General features: G+C 39.7%; 1 protein-coding gene across 2 annotated transcripts; it reads right to left on the bottom strand.

Moving 5' to 3' along the window:
• Nucleotides 1–810: 810 nt before the first annotated feature.
• Nucleotides 811–14,708, bottom strand: LOC114246509 (carboxypeptidase A2). 2 transcript variants are annotated; one of them, XM_028179057.2, is made up of 9 exons: nt 13,911–14,708; nt 8,337–8,561; nt 7,109–7,368; nt 6,808–7,017; nt 6,519–6,705; nt 5,989–6,139; nt 3,799–3,988; nt 1,808–1,954; nt 811–1,725 (listed from the first exon to the last, which is right to left on the bottom strand). In XM_028179057.2, exons 1-9 carry the CDS (start codon nt 14,560–14,562, stop codon nt 1,516–1,518), a joined length of 2,232 nt encoding a protein of 743 aa, XP_028034858.2. In that variant the 5' UTR covers nt 14,563–14,708; the 3' UTR covers nt 811–1,515. The 2 variants fall into 2 exon arrangements, with proteins under 2 accessions (XP_028034858.2, XP_089586498.1); XM_089730372.1 differs by having other exon boundaries at nt 13,923–14,708.
• Between the last annotated feature and the right edge of the window lie 10,391 nt (nt 14,709–25,099).

Raw genomic sequence — 25,099 nt, 5'->3', positions numbered from 1 at the left:
GTTTTTGTGAATTGGCGGTAGTTCTTTTTGACGTTCAACAAGTATGTAGGTACTTTCATTTATGTTGTATAAAAAATTTTTTGATTATGATTTTTTTTTATAGTTAAACTTGGAATATTACGAACACTTTGTGTGTGTGATTGTGTGAATTCAACTTAGAATAGAACTACTCCATCTCTTCCGGTGTGTGTCGTTATGGGCGCTTATGGGAGTTACCGCACAATGGGCAGCAGAATCCTATGAATAATTTGCCAGTGTTATTTATTTATTACCATACCAGTGAGCCAGCACGGGTAGAAATACCTACCCGCGCTGTCACATAATAACGCTACCACTAGGCTATCAGGAATTTTTACTTATTTCTACCGCGAAGCAATATTTCAAAAGTGCCTGTTTAAAAGGCGAGTAAACTATACAATTGAGACCAAAATCTCATATCTCAAGGTTAGTGGCGGCATTCAATTTGTGATGTCTATGGGATCCGGTAACGGCCAAACACCAACTGCGCTGTATGCTCGTTCATCCGTCTATGCAATAAATAAATAAAAGTGATTCAGGGACGTTAATTTAGTGAAATATGGGCGAAAAAATATGCCGCATAGCCGCTTATGTTGCCAAAGCAGCGAGAACTCTATAAGGTGTTTAGTTGAGTCCATCCAACTTGCTTTGATTTGGGTCTAATTAAAGGTGCGCCAGTTACAAGATGCTGGCATCCGGTAGCGAAATGTTGAAGCCACATCAACGAACGATGCCAGCAGCAGTAACAAACACTAGTAACAGTGAAATGAAATTGACAACTAATTTTCCTTATTTTGATTTATTAATATACTACAATACCTCACGTACCGCGATCAATTAATAAATTTAATTTCTATTATCACACAACTACTCTCAAACAAATAAATAAGTAACTAAATTATCTGTAATTAGAATTATATAAATGCGTTTTTCACTGGATAAACTTACTAACGTAGGAATCGAATAGCCTTTAATAACTATTGCGTAAAATTATTACAATAACAAAATCTATACTTTAAAATATTTGTTTAAGATGTAATGATTTTAATTATTAATGTATAATACTATGTATAGGTAATGTTAATCTAAGAAATAATCTAAATAATATCTGATTGTCCGACGACAGTTTTCGTGTTTTTAAAGCTCAATTCAAACTTTCATTTCAAATTTTTCCCTCGTTAATGTTGTTAATTCATCCTTTCTTAGCACTATATTTACTTATTTAAACAGTTAAAACTTTGCTTAAACCAATGAACTCTTATCTGATATCTTAACTTTGGTTATAACAGACATTTTAAACCCTACAATTTTACATTGTTAAAATTTCCTACGTGCAGATTAATGATCGCGTTTTTTCATACCATTTCAGTATGTAAATGTTGCATATTAAATCTGATAATCTAATTTTACTTATAATTTTAAATGATTACAGTTAATCTAGTTTTACGTGTATGTACATTCGTCATTCGAATACGAGTCATATTGCTAGAAAGTAAATTAAGGTGTCAAATTGTCCACAATTGCTTTAACTGCTTGCCAAGTTTCGCGGGCCGTTGATACAATTTGCGAACCAGGTAGTAGAAAGCCGTAAGGTCCAAACGAATCTCGCAAGTCAACGTGATAGGAAAACTTGATGCCAGCCCGAGCCTTGGCCCAATCATGAGACATCCCAGACGCAGGCTGCCGCAAATCTGCCACAGTGCCCAGCTGAAAATAAACAAATTAAATAATGAAAGTACAATGCAGCCCTCTCGTTTCAGAGTGTGTTAAGTATGAAGTATTAGCTCACCTGATACTTGGTACCGAATAAGTCGGAAAGCGCCGTTGTTGCCAATTTTCCCATTTCCATGAGTATTCCATCGTCGGCGAAGGGCGCATGGGCTTGGGAACTTGGCACTAGCCAAGCTTGGGTATAGGCATGCAGAGATATAAAAACCTGAAGCAAATAGTATTGAAACTATACTCGGGCTTGTTCTTATTCAGTTGAAATTTTATTATTTTATATATTTAAATGATAAAAAAATTTAATTTATATTATTACATTTATTTATTATAAAAAAAAAGAACACAATATTCCTCCAATATTTAAATTAGTCATGGAGATGTTCGTAATGTTTGGTGATTTTTAAAGTTACGTAGAAAAATCACAAAATTCCTAGGCTCGTTTAGAAATCTCAGTTTAAAAATGTTCGCAGTAATCTAACAGTTACGAACGTAATCTAATTTGATGTCGCGAAATATGCCGCTTTCCGACGCAATTTCTCTATTTGACGTGCGGTTTGCGCTCACGGTTTTGAACCAATGATATATTGTCATACTTGCTTACTTGAGTCTTGAACCTCCATAGTCAGGTCAGATTTCTACTTTGCGGGCCTAACAATACTAATAACTTTTAAACGGCAAAACTATTCGTAATTTTGTGCTTTTTTCCCTGCCTATTCGCTGACAACCTAAGGGTCTGTTCCAGCTTCTCGCCGTGGTAGGTGAGCTCACGGGCTCAACCTGAGAGAATTTACTAACACCAGCCCTACCAAGAGCAGTTCTTCGCAGAACCTACCACCGAATCGGAATCGCGACCCACTGTGATTATCCACCGAAAAACTCAGTGGTTTGTATTTTGTGCACTCATGATTTTAATTTTAGAATTAAACACAACCCACAGCTTTATATTTTTCATATAACATTATTAAAACATTTTTGTCTGTCACTTATTCTCATTTTCGGAGATGATTAAACGAAAATACTAAACGATAAGGTCCAGGCTACGCGAGGAAAAGTCTTGTCTTTCATCACACAGCGAATGTATAAGAAGAAGGTTCCAATTTTCCTACTCTCGAAACGTGATATAATGAATTAATGTTTACTCAGTAACTGCGAATAGCTGTTGTCACGAAAAGACAAATACCACGGAAACTTTTTTAAATGTTTTTAAATTTTTACTGATGGATCTCTTGTGAGGGTAGGCCGCACGGGTAGGCACCACCGTACGTACATACACAACAATATAACACCATAAATTTCTCCAATAGAAATTTAAGGAACACTAATCTTAGCATAATGTAAAAATAAATTCTGAGAACTCAGAATATCTCAGGCGACCGGTAGTGTTATTAAGTATGTAGATGAATAAAATTATGTATATTAGCGCGTGCTCTGACTGACGATAGAAATGAAAGACCTGAGCTAAATACAACGTTCCACATTTCTATGCGATTTTATGTCTTAAGCATTTAAATATTGTAAAATATTTATTAAAAAAACGGACACAAAAATATAAAACGACGATAAGGTACTAGAAATCATTAGGTACGTACTTTAACATTTTCTCAAAACCATCTTACTTTCTTCCTACTTTCAAAATTAAGATTTTATGTAATAAGTATCATAGTTATCTTTCGAGTATAATCAAATACAAATGCAGTTACAATCTAATAAGCTTATTGAAGAAACCTGAACTTCACACGAAAGGACTTCAAGGAACTAAGATAACAAGATTTTACAATTTGCATTACCCGAAGCTTGGCACAAACATTGAAATTTTATACCTTCGGTTGAAGATGCCGAAAATAATTAATTTATTATTTAAGCTAGTATACTTTAAAGCCGCGTGAAATCAACGACATTATTAACATGAAATCACATCCATGATAATAATACTATTGCTACATAAGTTACATTAAAACCAAGAATCATTTCTTATAAATCTATAATATACCATGTGAAGGCCAATTATTATTAAGTATCAAATTGGTGAGACCAACAAAAGAGAATGGAAATTACTTTAATTTGTCCTCGATGCTCTGCAAGAAATTCTGAAACAGCCCGCGTCTCGGGTTCACTGAACGGATGGGGCCCAGCGTAGTTATCTGAGCAAGGATCCGTCGAGGAGTCTTTCTCGCCCCAATGGTAGTCCCAGTTGCGGTCTGCATCCACACCCACACATTCAACTTGACCCCAGTTCCATGGAAACCTATTTTATAACACGAGAAACGAGTTTGAATTTGATTGAAAATTGATTATACTATACTAATTTTCACTAACCATAACTAGTTACAGTAGTAGTAGTAATTTAGATTTTCCTTCGACCAACAAACAATGTATGGAGAAAGCATGAGTGTTTCTACTTTGTTTTCATTGCAATACACATATGCACTTAAGTATACATTTTTTGTGCCACCGTTTGGTATTATTCAAATTAAACATATTATAGTTACATAAGATTGATTTTCGTTGTTTTAAGTTAGAAAAAAAAGGCACTTCATGACAACAAGTTCAAAGACATGTTCATGCTCTAATGGAATTATGATTGCACCGATCATGAATTTATTGCTCTGTCTGTATGGAAAGATGCTAAATGTCTCCTCATCTGATGCTAAATCTTTATCGGAGCCCATAGATGAAGCTATTTGAAAAGAGTTTCGCGATATAAGCATATAAGCTATATTATTCAATGTGAGGACAGAGAGTAGAGAACAGGAGAATGACAAAAGAAAGAAACGTGTGAATACTTTAGTGAATACTTTAACTTTAAGATAAAAAATAAAACCAATACACGGATGTTTAGCATAATGCACTGTGACAGATGGTCTTTATTTAACGTAACTTGAACATCTTGTTTCAGACGTAATAATGTGTTTTTAATAGCTGTACGTTACTATAAAACCGTGTGCATGCAACGACAATGACATTATATTGTCGTTTATAGAGGCATCGATTCAATGTGTTCACGTTTTATATGAAAGGAATTTTTTTCTTGAACTTTCTCAGGGAAAACTTGTATTGTTCCATGACGGCGTGTCAGACACGCTTTTGAGATGCACTAAGATAAGGTAGGTACTAAGCGAATTATGCATAATCACTTACATGGAAAGTAACCAAATATTCTTAATGATGTTGTTTGTACCCTCAACGGACTTTTCCAAGTACACCAAGCTTGTTCTTAGACTTTCTATCGTGTAATAAAATCTGATTGATCGGAAAACTAACTGACTGTTTGATTGAGATATAATTTATTTTACTTTTGACTTTTAACTTAACTAACAACAACAACTTTAGTTAACTAAACAGGTTCTGTCGGTACGTGTAATTGTAGATGTGTGAATGGCCTACTGGAACATTTTATTAAAAGTACATAAAGTGCGTAGCTTGATGAACCCAAAACTCGGTTATTAGTGCCAAATTAAATTGTTACAAAATTTCACTTTTCACTATTAACATCGGATTCGAGCAAAACCGTTATGTCAGCCTTGAACTTGTTCGTGAACTCTCGTCATTTGTGTTTATCGAACATGAAGAATTCGTTATAGCTTTATAAGATTACGGATAGGATGGATAAACGTTCCCCTAACATCGCTGATGTTCATGATTAACAATGAAGACTCATCAGTAAATGGGCTATAAGGTTGTCTAACTATATTTACAAAAACAAAACACATGATCAAAATTTTTTCAACTAACAGAAGTCGCAAACGATATTCTCATTTCGCCCTAGGAAAAAATCGCCCATAAATTCATACTAAGCACACACGCCCTAATCATAAAACAAATCTGTCATTTAGAAATAATTGTTGCACTAAATTAAGTTAATAATAATTAATTAAAAACATACATTAATAGTATTACACTTTTTTTTATTGCTTAGATGGGTGGACGAGCTCACAGCCCACCTGGTGTTAAGTGGTTACTGGAGGCCATAGACATGTACAACGTAAATGCGCCACCCACCTTGAGATATAAGTTCTAAGGTCTCAAGTACCTATAGTTACAACGGCTGCTCCACCCTTCAAACCGAAACGTATTACTGCTTCACAGCAGAAATAGGCAGGGTGGTGGTACCTACCCGCGCGGACTCACAAGAAGTCCTACCACCAGTCGAGTTGTTTTGAGTATTTTTTAGTATGTGTAGTGTACGCTTTATACGATTACTGGCTTAAACTTATTGTTATATAATTATGAAAAGTTTTCACTGACCAGCCAACGAAGTAGTCGTCAGAATGATCGGGGGAGCGTGAACGCGTTTTGCTCCATAGTCGGTCATGCGTGTGCGAGTGTTCATACCCGTCTGGGTTTAACACTGGCATTATATAGAAGTCAGCTTGCTTTAGTACCTCTAAGTCTGCTCCTATTATTAGAAAGCATGTCATTTCGCACAATATATATTATAATAATTGAAGTCCAAATTTAAAATATTTCTATATCTTACGAAGCAATGTAACAAACGTTAAGCATTCTACATATGTGCGATCAAGCTAGTTATTATGAGCTATGTGCAAGTCAGGCAAACATCGAGTCAAGTATAGTACAGTACAGTATAGTACAGTATTTCGAATACTAAATATGTATCTCTGATCAGCGATCTAAAATCGAATCTTGTCCCCAGCGAACGGTTACTAGACTAATAAATCACTAGTCCAAGAAATCGATTATTTGCTTAAAAACCTACAGTAGAAATAAACATTGTTCGAAGTAATTTAAAGTGCAATACGGACTCTTAATCTAACCTAAGCCTTTTTCTCCTTCAACAAGAGTGTGGATTATCCATGTTGCGACAGCCGGCGCTATCCACTCCCGAGCGTGAGTTCCCCCGTCGATCCACACAGCTGGTTTCATATGGGATCGAAGCTTCCATTTCTTTTTATTGGTTTTATTGCCAGATTCCTTCATCTGATTGTCATTCGATACCGAGATCTAACAAAATGAATAAAATGTGTAAAATTGAAAGTAGACTAAATAATATTAAAATTTAGATAGTATTTACATAATATCATATAAAAAATACAATTGAAATACCTTAACAGCCACTAAAGGAAGACCTTCAGAAGAGCGACCGAGAGGAATCAGTTCTATTACATCAGAATGAGAATGTTGTAAATACTCCAAATAACGTAATATGTCGGCGTAACGATGATAACGTCTCCAGGTCATCGGATGTCCTCGTACTTGTTCAAGTTCTATTCTTTGTTTTTTTGATAAACGTGGATTTTCGTAGGCGATGGCTTTCTGCAGAAACAAAATTTTAACTTATGTAATTCACACGCTGTACCTATCTAAATATACATATATCTATAAACAGTTTGGTATAGTTAGTTACCTGCAAGTCCCAAATAACTACGTCGTAATCTATCTGCGATGATTTTAACTGTTCTTTGACGTCTTCTAGTAAGTCTGAGGGTACGACTAAATCCGTAGTGCCATTCAGAGAGGGTGGAGTCCACCACATTATACCAGAACCTTGAGCTTCTTCTTGTAAATCTAACATTTCTTGAACCTTCCATTGTACGTCTGGGTATGTTCGCAACAACTGATAACCTTTGTATGTCTTCTTCAAAGATTTCTTTGTTGGTTTCTTACCTAATGGTAAATTATAATAATTTTTAGAAAAAAAAGAACGGTCAGAGCTATTTTTGAATCTATTCCACGCGCGAAATAGATAACGAAAAACGGCCTTTTGATGAAAATACACGCGTGTTATCTACCTCAAATTGATATTACCTCAAATTTTCATCTATATTGAATAAAAAACGCGCGAGAACACGAATAAAAGCAAAAAACAAGTGTTGTACAGATCATTTTGAATATTAGTTTTTTCGCAGATTAACGCAGAACTCACAAATCCCTGTGTTCAGTGGTTTCTGTATCCCACACACACTACCATGTGAATGCTGCCACACACCTTGAGACATGAGATCAAAGTCTCATTGTATGGTAAGCCTATCCTCCGAATCAGAAATGGGCAAGTGTGGTGGTACCATGTACGTCCTATCATCACTAACTGAAGTATCTTACCAAGAGTTATTACCGTGACACAAAGACGTAACCTATCGCCTATTATAGGCGATAATGTGCTTACACGCTGGACGGAGGCTGTCATCTGGTAAATAAGCGCGCCACATTGTATGTAACATGACATGACTCTTTGAATGTATGCATCAAGTGCGGTCATCAACGTGAACATCTAATGATTCACCCTTTACGAAAAGAAAGTGAAAAGATATAATGAGGATGCTTTCGTTTGGAAAATTCTTTTGTGTGGTTCTTTAAGATTTTTTAGTTAACCTATTATTTATTCGCAGTGTTTTTAATGTTCGTACTCTCTTGAGTAGCCATTAAGTAAACGTACCTACTGTAATGAAGAAATTACAGATTATTAAAAAATAAATACAGACGTACATTTAAATAAAAATAGAATTAAATAATTAGGCTAGAACAGCTGAAAATTATATATAAATTATAAGTTTTGGAGAATTTAACTAGAACAATATTATCATATTTTATGTTAACGAGGCTTCGCACTGTTTGATGTAGTGCATTGTACTTACTTGTACTGAGTTCGCTGGCGTAGGCACCATCGTTTTCCTCCGATTCAACAAGGGTATGGAACCAGCTGGGCGCAGGCGTGAGCGGCTCTGGTGTGGTTGTCGTTGGAAGAATATAATTTGGTTTTTTGGCTTTTACCGAACCTTGGAACCATCCGCCGTCTCCGCCGAACCATGAAGTTTTTTTGTTCACAAACCAATTGTATATATTTGAAAATATACCTGGAACTTTAATAAAAAAAAATACAAACAAAAATACATTCATACTTTGTTATTAAATGTACCGCCCCCCACACACAAATGAACCATTCATTTTGCTATCGACATAAAAGAGAAACTTCACACACATACACACGAAAACATGATATGTAGACAAAAATGTAGTCATTCTGTTAGGATCATTTTATTCAAATTACCTAATTAGAAACATAGTAAAATATTAATAGCAAACTCTGTCGAAGTATGTTTAAAATATATTTATTTAGAATCAATCCTCGTGCCCATTATTTATGTAAATATTAAAAGTAGGAAATAATAACAGACTAAGACTTATGATTATTTTATAACTTAAATTCTAATTTCATAATTATCCTAAATTATGTTGACTTCCGCCCTGGCACAAAGAGGCGGGGCGTGATGCACGCAAAATGGCGATCGACACACTGATTGAGCGAGGACAGAACCAAGACGTACTTTACAAAAGCGTATCGATTAAGGCAATTAGTGTACTTTAAAACCTATTTAAAGTTGTGGAAATAAAGGAAGTGTAATCAAACAGTATTTGGAATGTTTTTTTTTCGGTGAAAGCCAAAACTTCTATGAAATAATTATCATCGACTGATCGACTTGGTTTTCAGTTCACATCTAGCGTCTTGATAAAAGCAACTGATACATTTTTATGGAGAAACTTTTAATGTTAGTGGCACAGCGACTTATGAGACAGACAGAGGTGAGCACAGTCGCAACGAGACCACTTTGATGAACTGGTAAAACCGGGACCATAAATATAAACTACTAGAAAGAATACTATTATTTGCGGAAAATCTGTTTCACTTGTTCTTAAATTTTTAAAAATCATGTAACAACAATCACAAACACATACATGTTTGTTTTACATTAACCGATTTGAAAAAAAAGGAGGAGTTTATCAATTCGACTAAATTTTTTTATATGTTACCTCAGAACTTTTATCTAGTTAAACCGATTTTTATGATTTTGCTGCTTCTCATGAAAGCCGATGCCTCTAATCCAGTCTCATTAAAATTTCGTAACAATATCGAGATCTCAATTCGACTACATTGATGATATTCCTATTTTATTTTGTCTTAGTCGGTTTGCTTTTTTGCATTATTTATTATAAACTAAGGTATTAAGCCTTGCTCTTGCTACAGCTGATGTTCAGGTAGCATCCAAAATGGTAACTGACCATCTAAGTTTCGGTTGGATAATCATAACTACTAATTTGTTCTTCAGATCAAAACACGTGATTGCGTGGCGTTACAAACAGTCAGCGTTACGCACGGGACCCAACAACATCATCAGCATTCAATATGGGAAGTTGACGAATATAAACAGAAAAATAAATATTAATTAATATTCGTTAAGAGAACACTTAGTCGAAGATAATATAAGACATTAATCAGATCCTTCTGAACCTGTATGATCTTCTGTCCTGAACGAGGTCGTAAAAAATACAATGTAACATTACATCTCATATTAATGTTGAATTTTTATTATCACATTTTATAAAGAAAACATTTGGTGACATAAACCATTTTAATTACAATTCAAAGCAGATATTAATAATATAACCATCCCAAAGTGATGGTCTCAACATTACAGAATACTCCTATTATATTATTCTGTTCTTAAAATGATTGGTCATAATTTATGGAAAGGTGTAGGTACTCAAAGTAATCTGAAATAGTCCGGCGGCCGTCTGGTGGCAATAATACGTTATTGTAATATGTAGGAACCATAGATCCCAATTTCTTTTTAATTATATATAGCTTTCAAAAAGTAATCTAATTAAATTGAGAATTTGATTCATATATCACGGGAGGTTGCCGTCATATGAATGAGCATCAGTGACCGGTTGAGCCTTGATTTCGCCTGCCTAGTTACAGGAGAAGTTCTTTCGAAAGTTTCAAAACAAAAACAAAATTTAAGATATGTCAATATATAAACAATTAAAATGAAATGAAATTAAGCTTACAGAGAAAGGAAATTTGACGTGGCACGTTTCCGTGAATGATGTATGTAAACCACTTAAATTATCGATTTCGTGAAAGTAAAACAAAACTTTGAAGTTAATTTGTTATGATAGAAACTTGTGCGTCATTAACTAATGGGTGTATGTACAGAAAAATTGATGTGCTTAATAATTAATTTTAATAACTGAACTGAGATGGCCCTAATCTGAATTAATTAAAATAGGTGTGCCCAAATAGTTTGAAACAAAAACAGGAAATTGATTTCGCATGCTAGGTTTGTTGCTAAAATGTTTTTAATCAATGTGTGACTTGAAACAGTCAATTCAAAATCAAGTTTGCTTTTTCGACTATTTTCAAACACTTTTTAACATTTAGTGGGTCTATAACTTTAATCTTAGTTTAACTGCTAGACAGTATCGACTTCGAAATAAAATAATGCATACGTTTTACAATATGCTTAAAGAATATTTTGTCTTCTTTTGGTACAAGAGAACCTACCGTTTTATCTCTAATAAGGTTATGATTTTAGTTGTATATAGAAAACAACAGTTTTCTCATAAACATAAAGACATTTTAAAAGTAATTATTGGCTAATATACCTGCTTCTACTTGTAATTACGTATTGGAATTCATATTACTCATGTTTAATAGTTTTGATAACTAAATTTTTTTTCAAATACAAATCCTACTGATGGTAGGTCCTCTTGAGAGTCCGCGCGGGTAGGTACCACCACCCTGCCTATTTCTGCCGTGAAGTATTAATGCGTTTCGGTTTAAAGGGTGGGGCAGCCGTTGTAACTATACTGAGACCTTAGAACTTCTCTCAAGGTGGGTGGCGCATTTACCTTATAGATGTATATGGGCTCCAGCAACCATTTAACACCAGGTGGGCTGTGAGCTCGTCCACTCATCTAAGCAATAAATATAAAGGAAAAAAATCTTAATTTGTTTGATTTTCATTAAATTAGAATTTAATCTTTAAAAAATAACTTCTATATCACTTTATATAATAGAAAAAAATAATATGTAAAGAATATTTTCAAAATATTGATGATGGAACTTTCATTCTTCACAAAAAATTATTCAGTTTTAATTTTAGTTTAACCTCACAACATCCGCCGTTGAACCTGTTCAATACTGGATAATGTTTTTAGTATAAGAAAATTTGGTGTCTAGAAAGGAACGATTTGTTAAAAAACTAAATTAAGAGTAGCTTTGAAATTAGAAAGTGTTATAATACAATTTATCATAAAGCTCTTCTGCGAACGAATGCATGCGGTTGGGAAATTACTTTAATCGGTTACATTCGTCGGTATAATAACCGGCAAACTTCTTGAGCATTTGTCGACGTAGTGGGGGTAAGTTTGCGCATGGTACACTCACGTGCAAAAACATTACTTACTCTGCGTCATAATGCTATTAAATTATTAAAATCAACATATGTATTTATTTATATATTTATTAGAACATCAACAAAACATATAGGTTAATAATTGTAATAATTTAATCTTGGGGTAAAATAGATATTCCTTCTATTAAGTCAAAACTAGAGCTGTTGCCAGGTCTTGGTTCAGTTGAAGCGAAGCTGGTATTTGTAATTTTTTTTTCGTTATCATAATCTTGACCATCATCATCATCACTGTTTTCATCACCCGAGTCGCTATCATCGTGATGAGTCGACATAGGGCTCATCGGCGTAGTTTACAACTCGGTCGATTCGGTCTTCTTTTTTGTCTATAATTAATTATTTTTTGAAGATATTCGATTCGTAGTAATCGAATGTTACTTTTTTCATTTACCAGCTTCCGATTATTTTCTGTTCTTTTTTTCCATCTGAAGCCTAGCTCTTTCATAATCCGTCGTAAGCTTAATTCCGAGCCATTAAAATTTATATCTTCTTTAAATTTTTCGAAGCCTTTCTACGGTATGGAGTTTCGCTGCTTGTTATGTAGTTATTATGATTACATCTTTTTATTACAGATTGAACGAAACTATCCATTCCGGTAACTTTCTTCTTCCCTGATCTTTTCTTACCCGGAGTCCGAAACACGGCGAGCAAGCCAGAGCCTTTAGCTTCGTTAATAATGCACCTAACAGTACTCACTGATGTTTTTGTTGCTTCCGAAGTCTGTTTTAATTTTTCCATATCATTCTTCCCATGTTTTATAAAGAAGCAATATACGTCGTACACAAATTTTCTACCCTTTCTTTTAAGTACTACACCAGTTTGTCACGGCATAGTGTATGTTTTATAAAAAATCAACAAACACTCAACAAATAGCAATGGCAACAAAGTCCACAAGCAATTATAACAAATAACTTAACGATTAATAACGATAGACTTTCCACTGTACGCAAGCGTACTTTTGGGAGCAAGCGGAATGAGGGCGCAGTGCGGGACGCAGGGTTCGACTGATCTACCAATAACGCGCTCGATACGATTTCCCCTGCCGTCGCGCCTCACCCTCACCACCAAAGTGATCTAAAATTCGGTTCTGCGCAGTCAAGGTCATTTGCTCACGAAGTTTGCCGATTACTATACCTGACTGTCACAGGCCACCTCAATCATGGTCTTCTATAATACAAAACGATTTTATTGCGGTTTTATTCAACTCAACGTAGAAACCTCTTGACAATTTTGTGTGAAAATTACGGCGTAGGTATATAGTATTAATCTTCTAATTATTAACCTAGATGATAAACTGGCTTACGGTGGCTACTATGCCCGTGTACACCATAGCTATAATGCTACCACCGCCTTGCGTTGGAGTCTGGCGGGTCTGGACTTGAAATTGGAACGCATTTTTTTTCATGGAGAAAATAGGCAAGTATAGGATTGCAGTCCAAACCCGTGTATGTTTAGAAAACATAATATAATCTCTTTATATTTATGTAATTTTCTAGGTACCTAAGTTCTAAGCTTAAGTTCTTACAATAGGTTAATTTTACATGGAAATCAACAATCACAATACGATTCCATTCTGTAATAACAGATCTTTTAAAATATCACTCTAAAGTAAAAGCGATAAAGGCGCCAAATGTTGAATTAACTCCAAATTATTTTTCATAGATTCTATGCTGACTTTGGTTTGGTTTGGTTTAAATGAAAAGTACTCTATCTTGATATCTATTATCAAGACAGAAATTAAGAGAGAGTTAGGAAAATTTATAAAGTTATGATGTTTTCTAATAGGTGAGGAGATAGTGGCTTTAGGAGGATGATGACGCTTATGTATACGCATAATATATATACCTATCTAAGATGACCAGACTATTAAAATAATTCAAAATCTACTGGCCTCAAATGCTTAAATTTAAAAAGAATTGTTCGCAAATAGACCAAATAAATCCATCTCGAACCCACCTAATAACCAACCTGATTTTGCGGGTTTCTTGGGAGTTTTTTTTTCTTTGACATCTTGAAAAAATGATGATAGCCACCCAGTGCTTTTCGGGGGACATGTAGGTTTTTTTACTTTTGGAGCTTTGGTAGTTTTAAGCGGTGGTCGCGATCGACGAGTCGTTGGGGGCCGCTTTGTCGTAGGTCGCTTGCTGGAGGATGGCCGACGTGACGTCACAGGCTTTTTCGTGCTAGATTTTGAAAACTGATCGGCGTGTAGCTCTGGAGATTCAACTATAACATAGTCTTCACTGATTTGGATCACAGGGCGCCTTGTGACCGTTCCTTGACTCACAACAGGAGCCTTTGTCACTATAAAGTTTGTATGACTCTCAATATTAATGTTTGTGGTTTTTATAATTTTTTTATCATCACCTTTTGACGTTTTAACCGTCACGTTCACTTTTGGAACTTTATTCCTTAGTATCACTTTAGCACTAGTCGTCGTAGGACGTAATCGCGGCGGAGGGGTTGTTTCGTAGGAGTCGTCATAATCATCCCACAGGGAATAGGAGTCGCCGGAGTCGGAGTAGTACATGTCGTCGTAGGTAGGAGGCGGGCGGCGAAGCGCCACCACGCACGCCAGCAGCGCGAGCAGCGCCAGGCGACGCGCCATGTGTCGAGCGTGTGCGCATGGCGAGGTGCGCGAGCACTGTACGTCCTGCTACCACGACCGCTGTCCGACCACCTTCCACTCTCATTATACGACGATTCGCTTTCATCGTGCAACCACCAGACTAACCTTGTTCTTCGACAAACACACCCACCTGTCACAGTACTGAATCTCGATCTTTCGATTAATTTATATCTACTACAACAAATATAATCACAAACACGTTGCAGGTAATTTTGTTGAATGTGAAGTGTCCGTCCTTACAAACATTTTCACATTGTAAAAAGTATTTGGTTCGACAATATGGAAAGCCATTCGTATACACGAATTTTCGAAATGATCGAAAATTCTAGAATGAAGTATGTCTACAAAAATAGTGTATTAATATAGAAGATGTACCTGATATTACTTATTAAAAAGACTATGGTGGATAGAATTAGGACAAGCTTTAGATGAAATATTTAAAGCAAATTTCAGATGAACAATATTTTTAAACTATATTTTTGAAGCCAAACACTACTTTCATTACTTTAAAATATAACAATGTAAAATGTAAATTTAAACTACTTTAAGTTTATTATTTAAATAAGTTTACGAATCGTTGAACATAATAAAACAGCGCATGACCTACTGTTAGGAGACTATGAAATCAACCTACGAGTTGGGGAAACTTTGAAAATATTAAATTATCATGTGTCAGTAAGTAAATGTTAGGCAAATCATTTTTGATGTGAGTAATAAATTGTATTGAAGCGACGATAATGCATGACATCTAGTACAGGTGTATAGTTGGTTTCTCTCTGATGCTCTCGCTTCGTAAACACAATACGGGAATAACTGTAAAAAATAAATTACTGAGGAAAAACAAGCTTATTAGAACACATTTAAAAAAAGATATTTGAATGAATCTGATTTTAAAGTAGGTACACTTTTGACCGACATTTTTAACAGATAAAATTGGTTGACATTAAATGTCTTGAATGACCATGATAGTAAATTTTATCTAATATTTCTGTAATTATAAATATTTATTTTGCAAGATAATTAAGGGTGATGGCGAAAAGAGCCTAGCAGGGGTGTTGGTTAATAAATTAATGAATATTTGTGAACGAATTACGTCGTGGCTATTCTAACTTTCAAATTAAAACTAATTACTGCTCGCGGCAGAAAGAAACGATTTCATAAAATTATGCTATCATAATATTCATATATGTATATAACACCATTTTAGATAAAAAAAAAATATTGCTTAGATGTGTGGACGAGCTCACAGCCCACCTGCTGTTAAGTGGTTACTGGAGCCCATAGACATCTACAACGTAAATGCGCCACACACCTTGAGATATAGTTCTAAGGTCTCAGTATAGTCATAACGGCTGTCCCACCCTTCAAACCGAAACGCATTACTGCTTCACGGCAGAAATAGGCGGGGTGGTTGTACCTATCCGTGCGGACTCACAAGAGGTCCTACCACCAGTAATTACGCAAATTATAATTTTGCGAGTTTGATTTTTATTGCACGATGTTATTCCTTCACCGTGGAAGTCAATCTTTTTTTTTTTTTTATGATTGAAGGATTACCGGTGGCCCGGAGGCCTTTCCAGTTTCACCAGGACAGGTGGGCGAGCAAAGGCTTAGCCAGGAGGGGTGGGATTTGCTAACAGCTACCCGAGCGCCTCCGAAGGAGACCTAACAGCTCAAGAGCAGCTGCTTCGCGAATGAATCTACTACCGGATCGGAATCGCGACCCGCTGAGAAGATCCGGCGAGAAACTCAGCGAGCTGATTCACTGGTTAGGTTGCACGGCGAACTCTTTGTCGAGTTCGACGAGTACGGTTACCGGGATCCCTAAGCCTGCTCCTAGTGTTAGAGCTGAAGGCGTCTAATGCAAAGGTTATTGGATCTGATGGATCCGTAAGGACGTGTCTAGTGCGTCGACGGTGACTGACTCCTGCATGATCAGGATTCGGGGAGTAGTCAGCGGCGGCTACGATAAGGCGATTATCATGACGAATTATCTCTACTTATCGAAGTACCGTTCCGACGCTGACTTCATGTATTTCTGGATAGATTCGAGGCCTAAGTCGTCGTGTAGGTCAACGTTCCTCACGAACCACAGAGCTCCGACGGCTAACCTGCAAAAGCGGGATTGTAAAGATTGGAGGGTGTCTATATGTGTGCGGGCTGCGTGAGCGCACACCACACTCGCGTAAGACATGACGGGCCTTATGCAAGTTTTGTAAAGTGTCACCTTGTTCCGAAGGGACATTTTACTCCGCTTACAGATCATGGGGTAGAGTCTACCGAGAATAAACGCGGCACGGTCACGGACTGATTTTATATGCGGGCGGAATGTCATCGATGCGTCCAGGGTAACACCCAGGTACTTGACCTTCCTGGCCTAGGGTATGGGTTGTCTAAAGAGAGTAATCGGGGGTGTGAGATTCCTCCTCCTAATCCGGGAGGAAATCCGTGTGGAGCTTCCCCTCTGAAATAGCACCGCAGTACTTTTCGCTGGGTTGATGTCTATGCGCCATTTTCGGAACCACTGTCCTAGGGCTAGGGCTGCGCTCTGAAGCTTCTTCGCGATTAAGGACTTGTTTCTACTGGAATAGTAAACAGTCGTGTCGTCGGCGAATAAAGCTAACTGGGTCGGCGGCGACTGGGGAATATCGTTGACGAATAAGCTAAATAGGAGGGGGGAGAGGACAGAGCCTTGCGGGACTCCAGCTGAGAGGTCGCGGGGAGGAGCGGGTTCCCTCGACTCGATATCGAAAAGAGCGGTTCGACAAGAAGTCCCGTATGTTGAACACGAGACTATCCGGCACGCCCATGTTAAATAGTTTGAAAATCAAACCGTTGTGCCAGACTTTGTCGAACGCTTTTGCGACGTCGAAGAAGAGAGCTCCCGTGTATAACGGTTTTGGTCGATTAAGCCCCACAAGAATGTGCTCCGTGAGGCGGTGCACCTGTTGAACGCATGAGTGATTTGTACGGAATCCGAATTGTTCATCGATGAGAATGCCCTTGGATGAGACGAAGTCTCTGAGGCGTTTGTAGAGCAGACGCTCATACAGTTTGCCTAGAGACATGAGGAGGCTAATCGGGCGGTAGCTCGTCGGATGATTTTTTGGTTTACCAGGTTTATGTATGCCGATAACGTCCGCTTCTTTCCACACCGCGGGAAAGATACAGTTTGCCATAGCGGCATTGAAAATAGATGCCAACATCACGATGAGTTGGACGGGTAGAAGTTTAATAACGCGGTTGGATATACCGTCGGAACCGGGAGCCTTGCGAGGACGTAGGTCTTTGATCAAGTCTTTAACTTCCATCGGGGTGACGGGTGGTAACGCATCCGAGGGTGGCAAGGAGGCTCTGCGTTCTACTTCACTGTCTACTAATTCTACATGAACAGAGTCCACGGATTGAGTGCTGGGCGTGCACTGGGTTTGCAATGTATCGGCCAGTAGCTCTGCTTTTTCGTCATCATCGAACGCCGCGAGTCGGCCTGAGGGGCCTACGAGGGGGGGCATAGTTACTACCGTATCCGATTTGAGAGTACGAGCTAAGCGGTAGTAAGACCTTTGGGAGGGCGCGAGTCCTTCGAAGAAATCAGACCATCTGGCATCTCGGAACTCCTGACTTCGGCGATGCGAGACTTTACGTCGCGTTGTAGGGCACGCATTGGAGTACGATTTTCCGCGGTAGGATATCTGTCGTAGGCGCGCATCGAGGCGTTCTTAGCTCTAAGGAGTTCCCTAATATCGTCGGGCAATTTGAAGCGGTAAAGGAAGTCCTCCGCTACAACTTGTTTCGATGACCTATCTAATGTCGAGGTGATGTGTGACGTTAAGATGTCTATGGCTTCAGCGGTATCCTGAGGAGACGGGGTAGAGTCCGGGCTAAACGGGAGCGATGGTGGATCAGATTCAGCCAGGCTGATGCCCAGCGTGTGCCAATCCACCACAGCCCTCGTGACGGGAACGGAATCAGTAGCGCGACCGAGCTTCATAACGACGGGACGGTGGTCTGAATCTAACTCTGAAACTATTTCGATCGAGTGTAAGCGCAGAGTTACGTTTTTTAATAACGCTATGTCGAGTATATCCGGGCGATGCGCGATATTTAGCGGGTAGTGAGTCGGGGTTAGCGGAGCGACGTTATCGAAGGCGAGATCATCGACTAACGCGTCAAGCCGCCTGCCATTCGGGGTTGTGGTGTGTGAGTTCCACCTGATGTGTTTACAATTTAGGTCGCCCGCCAGAATGACAGAGCTCTCCATGCCGAGCAGCGCCTCGATATCACTGCTTAGAACGATCTTACCCGGTGGAAGATAAACGGGTACGATAACGATCGGCGCGTGTCCCGTCAGTGAGATTCGGCACACTGATGCTTCGATATTAGCGAGCGCGGGAGGATCGAGCGGGACGCAATGCAGGGCTCTTCTATAGTAAATGACGGTACCACCACCACGAGCAGAGAGCCTGTCGTTCCTGACCATGTTATAGTTCGCGATTTTAGGGTCACGGCGCGCGGGCTTAAGTAGGGTCTCCTGCACTAATAATATATCAATTTGATGGTCACGCAAAAACTCAGAAACCTGATCACGTTGATTTGCGAGACCGTAAGCGTTAAAAAATCCTATCGTTACGGATAGGGGCTTTACTCTACTTATATACGCCATTGATTACCGGCGGAGTGAGGGGAGGACGTACGTATTTAGTGACGCGTATACGTCGGCGTATTCCTGCACAACGGCGATAAAGTGTTGTGCAGTGGAGGCAGCGCGAATGGCGTCGCCCAAAGCGTTAACGCGCTCAAAGTTGATCGACTGAAAGAAGTCGATTGCTAAAGCGAGATTGTCAGACGCGGTCGGAGGGCAAGTCACGGGAGAGGGACGAGTCGCGGGGGCGGGACGAGTCGCGGGGGCGGGACGAATCGCGGAGGAGGGAGTTGTAGCCGTGTTCGTGTACGGCAGCGGTTTCGCCCAGGCCGAGACACTGGGCACCGACGCCGGAACGAACGCTGGCTTAGCCTGCGTCACAGAGGGTGCCGAGGCTTTGATGTCTGGGCCGGAAGCTCGGAGACGATTTTGGCGGGCGACGCGGCGATTTATTTTAGGGGCTCGGGGGCAACCACGGTAATTCGCGGGGTGACCCTGAGTTCGACACAGGACGCAGCTAGGCGGTTCCGTCGCGGTTTTTTGGTCGCGAGCGCAGAGGGCCGTGGCGTGATCGCCCAAACACTTAACACATCGGGGGCGCGCGTGACAGTTACGGGAAGAGTGCCCGTACAGTTGACAGTTATGGCACTGGCTAGGAGTGCCTCTTTTATGGGGGGCTTCGACGGCGATACCGGAGAGCCTACAGACGGTCTGTGTGTTGAAAATTTTCTTACCCTCGGGGGTAGGCTGGAGGGCGACTAGAACCATATTATATGGCTCCCTACCGCGACCGGTGTGCATACGGTGCACAGAATTCACTGGTAAGCCCTGTTCTAACAGATCGGCCTTGACGAGCTCTACATCTAACTCTTTAGGGATTCCACGTATTACAATGCGGAGTTCGCGCTCCTCCTGGAGCGTATACGTATGGAAACTTATACGCTCCTTACGGAGGTAAGAAGAGAGGGCCCTATGGTCGTCGGGTGTTTGAACCTTAATTTGAATGCCGTTCGCGAGGTTACGGGCATTCGTGAAATTGATATTTTTGGCCTTAAGGGCCAGGCAAACTCGATCCCAAGCTGCCTTCTCCTGAAGGATAACCGGGGGAGGGGTCTGGGTTTTATTTTGTGCCACCGGACGCGGCGACGGAGTGGCATGGGCTGGGGGCGCAACGGGAGTCTGAGGGCGGGGGCGCGACGCGTTCGCGGCTTTGCTAATTTTAACGGCCGCGGGCGCTCGGGACTCCGCGGCACGCTTCTTACCCTTCTGTACCAGGGTGAATTCATCCGTCGATGAGGCGGGGGCGAGGTCGACCTCCATGTCCGAGTCAGTGTCGGAGCACGAGGAGGCGGGCGCAGGCGACCTACGAGCAAGTGTAAGTGTTTTAGAGGACGCGACGGAGGCCGCGGATGATCGCTCAGCTGAAACGATGGTCACGGCGGACGACGCAGCAGCTTTACTCGCCAGTATAGGCGACACGGGAGCGGCAGGCACGACGGAGGCTGCGGTGCTCGATGCAGAAGCTTTGCACGCAGGTACAGGCGACGCAGGAGCAGCGAGAGCGGCGGAGTCCTCGTGAGGGCTCGCAGTGTGATTGGCCTTGAAGGCCAGAAACTCTGAGGCGAGCTGTGGGTGGCGAAGTCGTAGGAATTCCGCGAATACAGCGTCCATGATCGCTGAGTGCCCAGGTGGGGCGGCCCCGGGTCTTGAAAACACTCGCCTTGCGGCGAGGCCCCAACTACTCGGACCTGAGCGGTTCTATTGAAGACAGGTGGCGACGCGGCGCGATTAATACAGGACAAAGAAAAAACACAACAAAACAGAAATAACAAAAGAAACAAAACAAATAAATACTTCCAGGAAAACACTTTGTCGGCAGATGTACCACGAATACAAAAATAACTAAAACAAAACAAATAAAAACTTCCAGGAAAAACACTTGGTCGGCAGATGTATCACGAACACAGGCCGCGCGAACAATGGCCGGGCTAACAAAAGTCGGGCGAACAAAAACCGGGCGATCGAGTGGTCGATGAGTACGACCGCACGTGTCGGGTGCTTCTATCGGAATGGAAGTCAATCGTGAACATTTGTCAAGTACGTATTTCATTAGAAAAATTGGTACCCGCCTGCGGAATTCGAACACCGTTGCATCGCTCGATACGAATGCACCGGACGTCTTATCCTTTAGGCCACGACGACTTATAAGATGTACAAGATGTGAATATTAATTAATTCACAGAAGACCAAAGCACGTAGAAGTGCGTATACCTACGTTTACAAGAACAGCTTTAAATGCCGAAGGTAGAAAGTTCTTGAAACGTCTTAGAGCACGAAGTATAGTATACCACAACCTATTTGACTGACACTGCACTTTGAGCTCTCCAGTCGAGATTCGAAACTATCAAATAGGAAGAAGTATTTTCAATACCAGTCGAATGCTGGCGTACCTGAATATAAGAAGTAAACAATTTCAGTGCTATAGGGGAAATCGCAAAATAGAATAGGATAGACGTGATTGGTGGTATTAGAATAATTCAAAAGGCAACCAAAACCAGTACCATGAACAAGTTTTTTTTATTCGGTCTCTAATCATTTTATCAATAATAGGCTCGCCCTAAAAGCCTAACCTAGCCCTATAACAAGTAACAAGCTGTTATGACATTTCACTTGGCCAGCTAATTTCATTATTATAATATTTTTCCTCTAAATAATTTCTGATGTCTTACAAACTATTGTCTCACTCAACTCACGTTACGTGCCGTTTCAATTTAAATTAGTCCTATTAAATTTGTGCTTTATCCATCTGGTCATTTTCGTTTTTACAGCTTCATCGTTTTATTTAGCTGTCCCACAAAGCCGACTGGATCGCACTCAGATGCTGTTCACTTTGCTTTGTTTCAATATACCGCCACAAAACAACTAATTATCTACATATACATATCTTAGAATACAATTTAAAAAAAAAACTCGTCTCAAGGTCAGTAACACCAGACGAGCCGAACGTCTGCTCTTCTACAAGAAAAAAAAAACAGCCAACGATCGCCTTTTCATAAAACCATTAGATTGTTTAGCTTCAGTGTGCTTAGTGCGAGTTTTTTAACGTTCTCGATCGTGTAAGAGTTAATTCAAATTTATATGCAGTTAGAGCAGCGCCCCTAGTGGAAACCGTAGGCAAACGTTCCAACTCCATACATATTTTAGTTAACTTTTACGCTACCTGTCGAGAACGTTATAAAAATCGCACTAAGCTCACTGGTCCACTATTGGCCGTATGAATCAAAACATATCCCAACAAAATTAACGTCTGAACTAAGATAAATTTGACAGCTCATTTTAATTAAGTCTAAAGGGCTCGCAACAGGTACAGCGAAATGTGAACCTCATGAACGTAATTTTCATTTTTAAATTAAGTGTACAAAAAAACCAAAACATTCCGAGGCCAAAATAAGAGTATCTGTATAAGAACTAGAAAGATGAATAGATTACTCGTATTAATAAATAATTAATAAGAACTGAACAAACAGTATGTATTTGTACATGTACATATATTGATGCAATCTTACAATATTTTACATTGTTAAGATTCGGATCCTTGTAATTCGAATACAAGTTAGATATTATATGCAGCATTTTAATTTATTAAATAGGTTGCTGTTGATAACGACCTGTGAAACTCTGCACAATACTGCAAAAAAAGTACTAATATAATTATTATGTCTGTTATTGTGTATTTTACTGTTAGTAGGGCGTCTTATGCGCCCGGACGAGTAGGTACCACTACCGTGCCTTTTTTCATGATTGAAAGATTACTGGTGGCCCGGAGGCCTTTCCAGCTTCACCAGGACAGGTGGGCGAGCAAAGGCTCAGCCAGGAGGGGTGGGATTTGCTAACAACTGCCCGAGCGCCTCCGAAGGAGACCTAACAACTCAAGAGCAATTGCTTCGCGAATGAATCTACTACCGAATCGGAATCGCGACCCACTGAGAAGATCCGGCGAGAAACTCAGCGGGCTGATGCATGGGGCTACCGTGCCTATTTCTGCGGTGAAGCTTTAATACGTTTCGGTTTCAGTGGTGGGGCAGCCGTTATAAGCCGTTTTATAAAACTAAGACTGAGAGAAAACAATCTTTTTGATTCTCTGAATTCTAGAGGAGGCGTTGAGGTGGCTTTGACTTTGAATAAATGTTCTTCATATACAGTCAAACCTGGGTAAGTGAGAACTGGATAAGTAAGAAAACTCTATAAGTGAGAGTAATAGCAAGGACCCGTCATTTTAAGCTCCCAAAACCTCTATTAGCGAAAAACAGAAACCTCTGTAAGAGAGAGTCGTTTTTTCCTCATGGACCTCCGTAAGTGAGACTGCTACCTATCTATACCTCTATAAGCGACAGCCGAGCTTTATTTATTTATTTATATTATTTAGGAGGAACAAATGACAAAACAAATTACAAATTTAATATCTGCTATTTTATGACTCATTTTTAACTTTCGTGGAACTTCCTATCATTGTTTTTGAATTGTTTTCTCGTGAATATTGAACATATTCTATTTCGTGGAACTAAATAACTTTGTTATTTTATCGTATTCTTTTATCGCATTATTTTCGAATGGACACGTGTGCCTGTGTGTACCGTCCTTTTTGTCGGACTTACTCAGATTATCGTTAATCAATTGCGAAGGAAAGTTCTGTTCTGCATCATGTAAAAACGGAAAATTAAAGTACTGTCATTAAAGTCATAAACTTAAAATAGTGAATGCATTTGAATGCGGAAAATCGCGAATCGAAATTTAAAGGGAGCATTAGCGAGAAACTCGGATTAGTGAGAAACCTCTATAAGCGAGAATGAGATTGTGCTCCCTTGAACTCTCGCTTATCCAGGTTTGACTGTATATATCAAGACAAATGACGGTATACATGTTTGCGCGATCTCGTAAACGTTTAAGACTAGCGGTAGGCAGCGGCTTGGCTCTGCCCCCGGCATTGCTGAAGTCCATGGGTGACGGTAACCACTCACCATCAGGTGGGCCGTACGCTTGTCCGCTGTCTAAGGGGGCAATAAAAAAAAAACATGGGTGTCATGAGCTCGCCTGTCTTCGCCTATGTGAATAAAAAGAAACAAATGTATGTTGTTAGAGGTGTTGTAGCCTCTAAACTTGAAAAATATATTATGTTTATTTTTAAAAAAAATACAGCATTCACATACGAAATTTACTAAAATGCATTATTATATTAATGCATTCCGTTATTTTTTTCAATTTTTTTTCTTATTGCCTAGTCAATGAGCAACCATCGACGTGCAACCCAGCTCATAAACACAATACATTGAGATTCTCGCTGGATCTTTTTAGTGGGTCGCGATTTCGATCCGGTGGTAGATTCAGCGAAGCAGTGCTCTTGCTGGAGTTAGTGTTAACAAATTCGCTCAGGTTGAGCCTGTGAGCTCACCTACCTACCCGTCGGAGCGTAGCGGAATATTAGGCTACCAGCCTTTAGGTAGGATAATAAACCAATGAGCGACGATGCATCCTGATCTTTGAAAAATAAAACTAATCTATCCTCTATTCTTTGGGCCAGGGAAACGGATCTCGCCCAAACCTTGGACCTCTGAGTGTTTCGGGTCCTCCTTACATGTTGGTCTGGGGACCGGTGAGGGGTGCCTAAGAAGACGACATGCAAGCTGTTCTGCTCGCGTTTTACACAAGAGCATCCGGGTGATGGATGGCCTGCTATCCTCGACCAACGCTGGTTCTAACCCAGCGGGGTATTCCGTGCGATAACCTATTCTAACCGGCGCAATCTAGGCGGGCTTCGGATAACCTGCCGACCGAGAGGGCTGGTCGTGGCGTCGGCGACCGCCGGTCCGGCGTCCC

The sequence above is a fragment of the Bombyx mandarina genome, chromosome 10, assembly GCF_030267445.1.
Source record: "Bombyx mandarina strain Sakado chromosome 10, ASM3026744v2".
NCBI classification, from domain to species: domain Eukaryota; kingdom Metazoa; phylum Arthropoda; class Insecta; order Lepidoptera; family Bombycidae; genus Bombyx; species Bombyx mandarina.
The sequence above is the reverse complement of the archived record's forward strand: the minus strand, read 5'-3'. Positions and strand labels throughout refer to the sequence as shown.

Coding starts and splice junctions, on each gene's coding strand:
- LOC114246509 (XM_028179057.2), bottom strand. CDS start 14,562: ATGGCGCGTCGCCTGGCGCTGCTCGCGCTGCTGGCGTGCGTGGTGGCG. Junction 7,018..7,108: donor TAGTTATTTGGGACTTGCAG/GTAACTAACTAT, acceptor TTGTTTCTGCAG/AAAGCCATCGCCTACGAAAA. Junction 6,140..6,518: donor TGAAGGAGAAAAAGGCTTAG/GTTAGATTAAGA, acceptor TTCTAATAATAG/GAGCAGACTTAGAGGTACTA.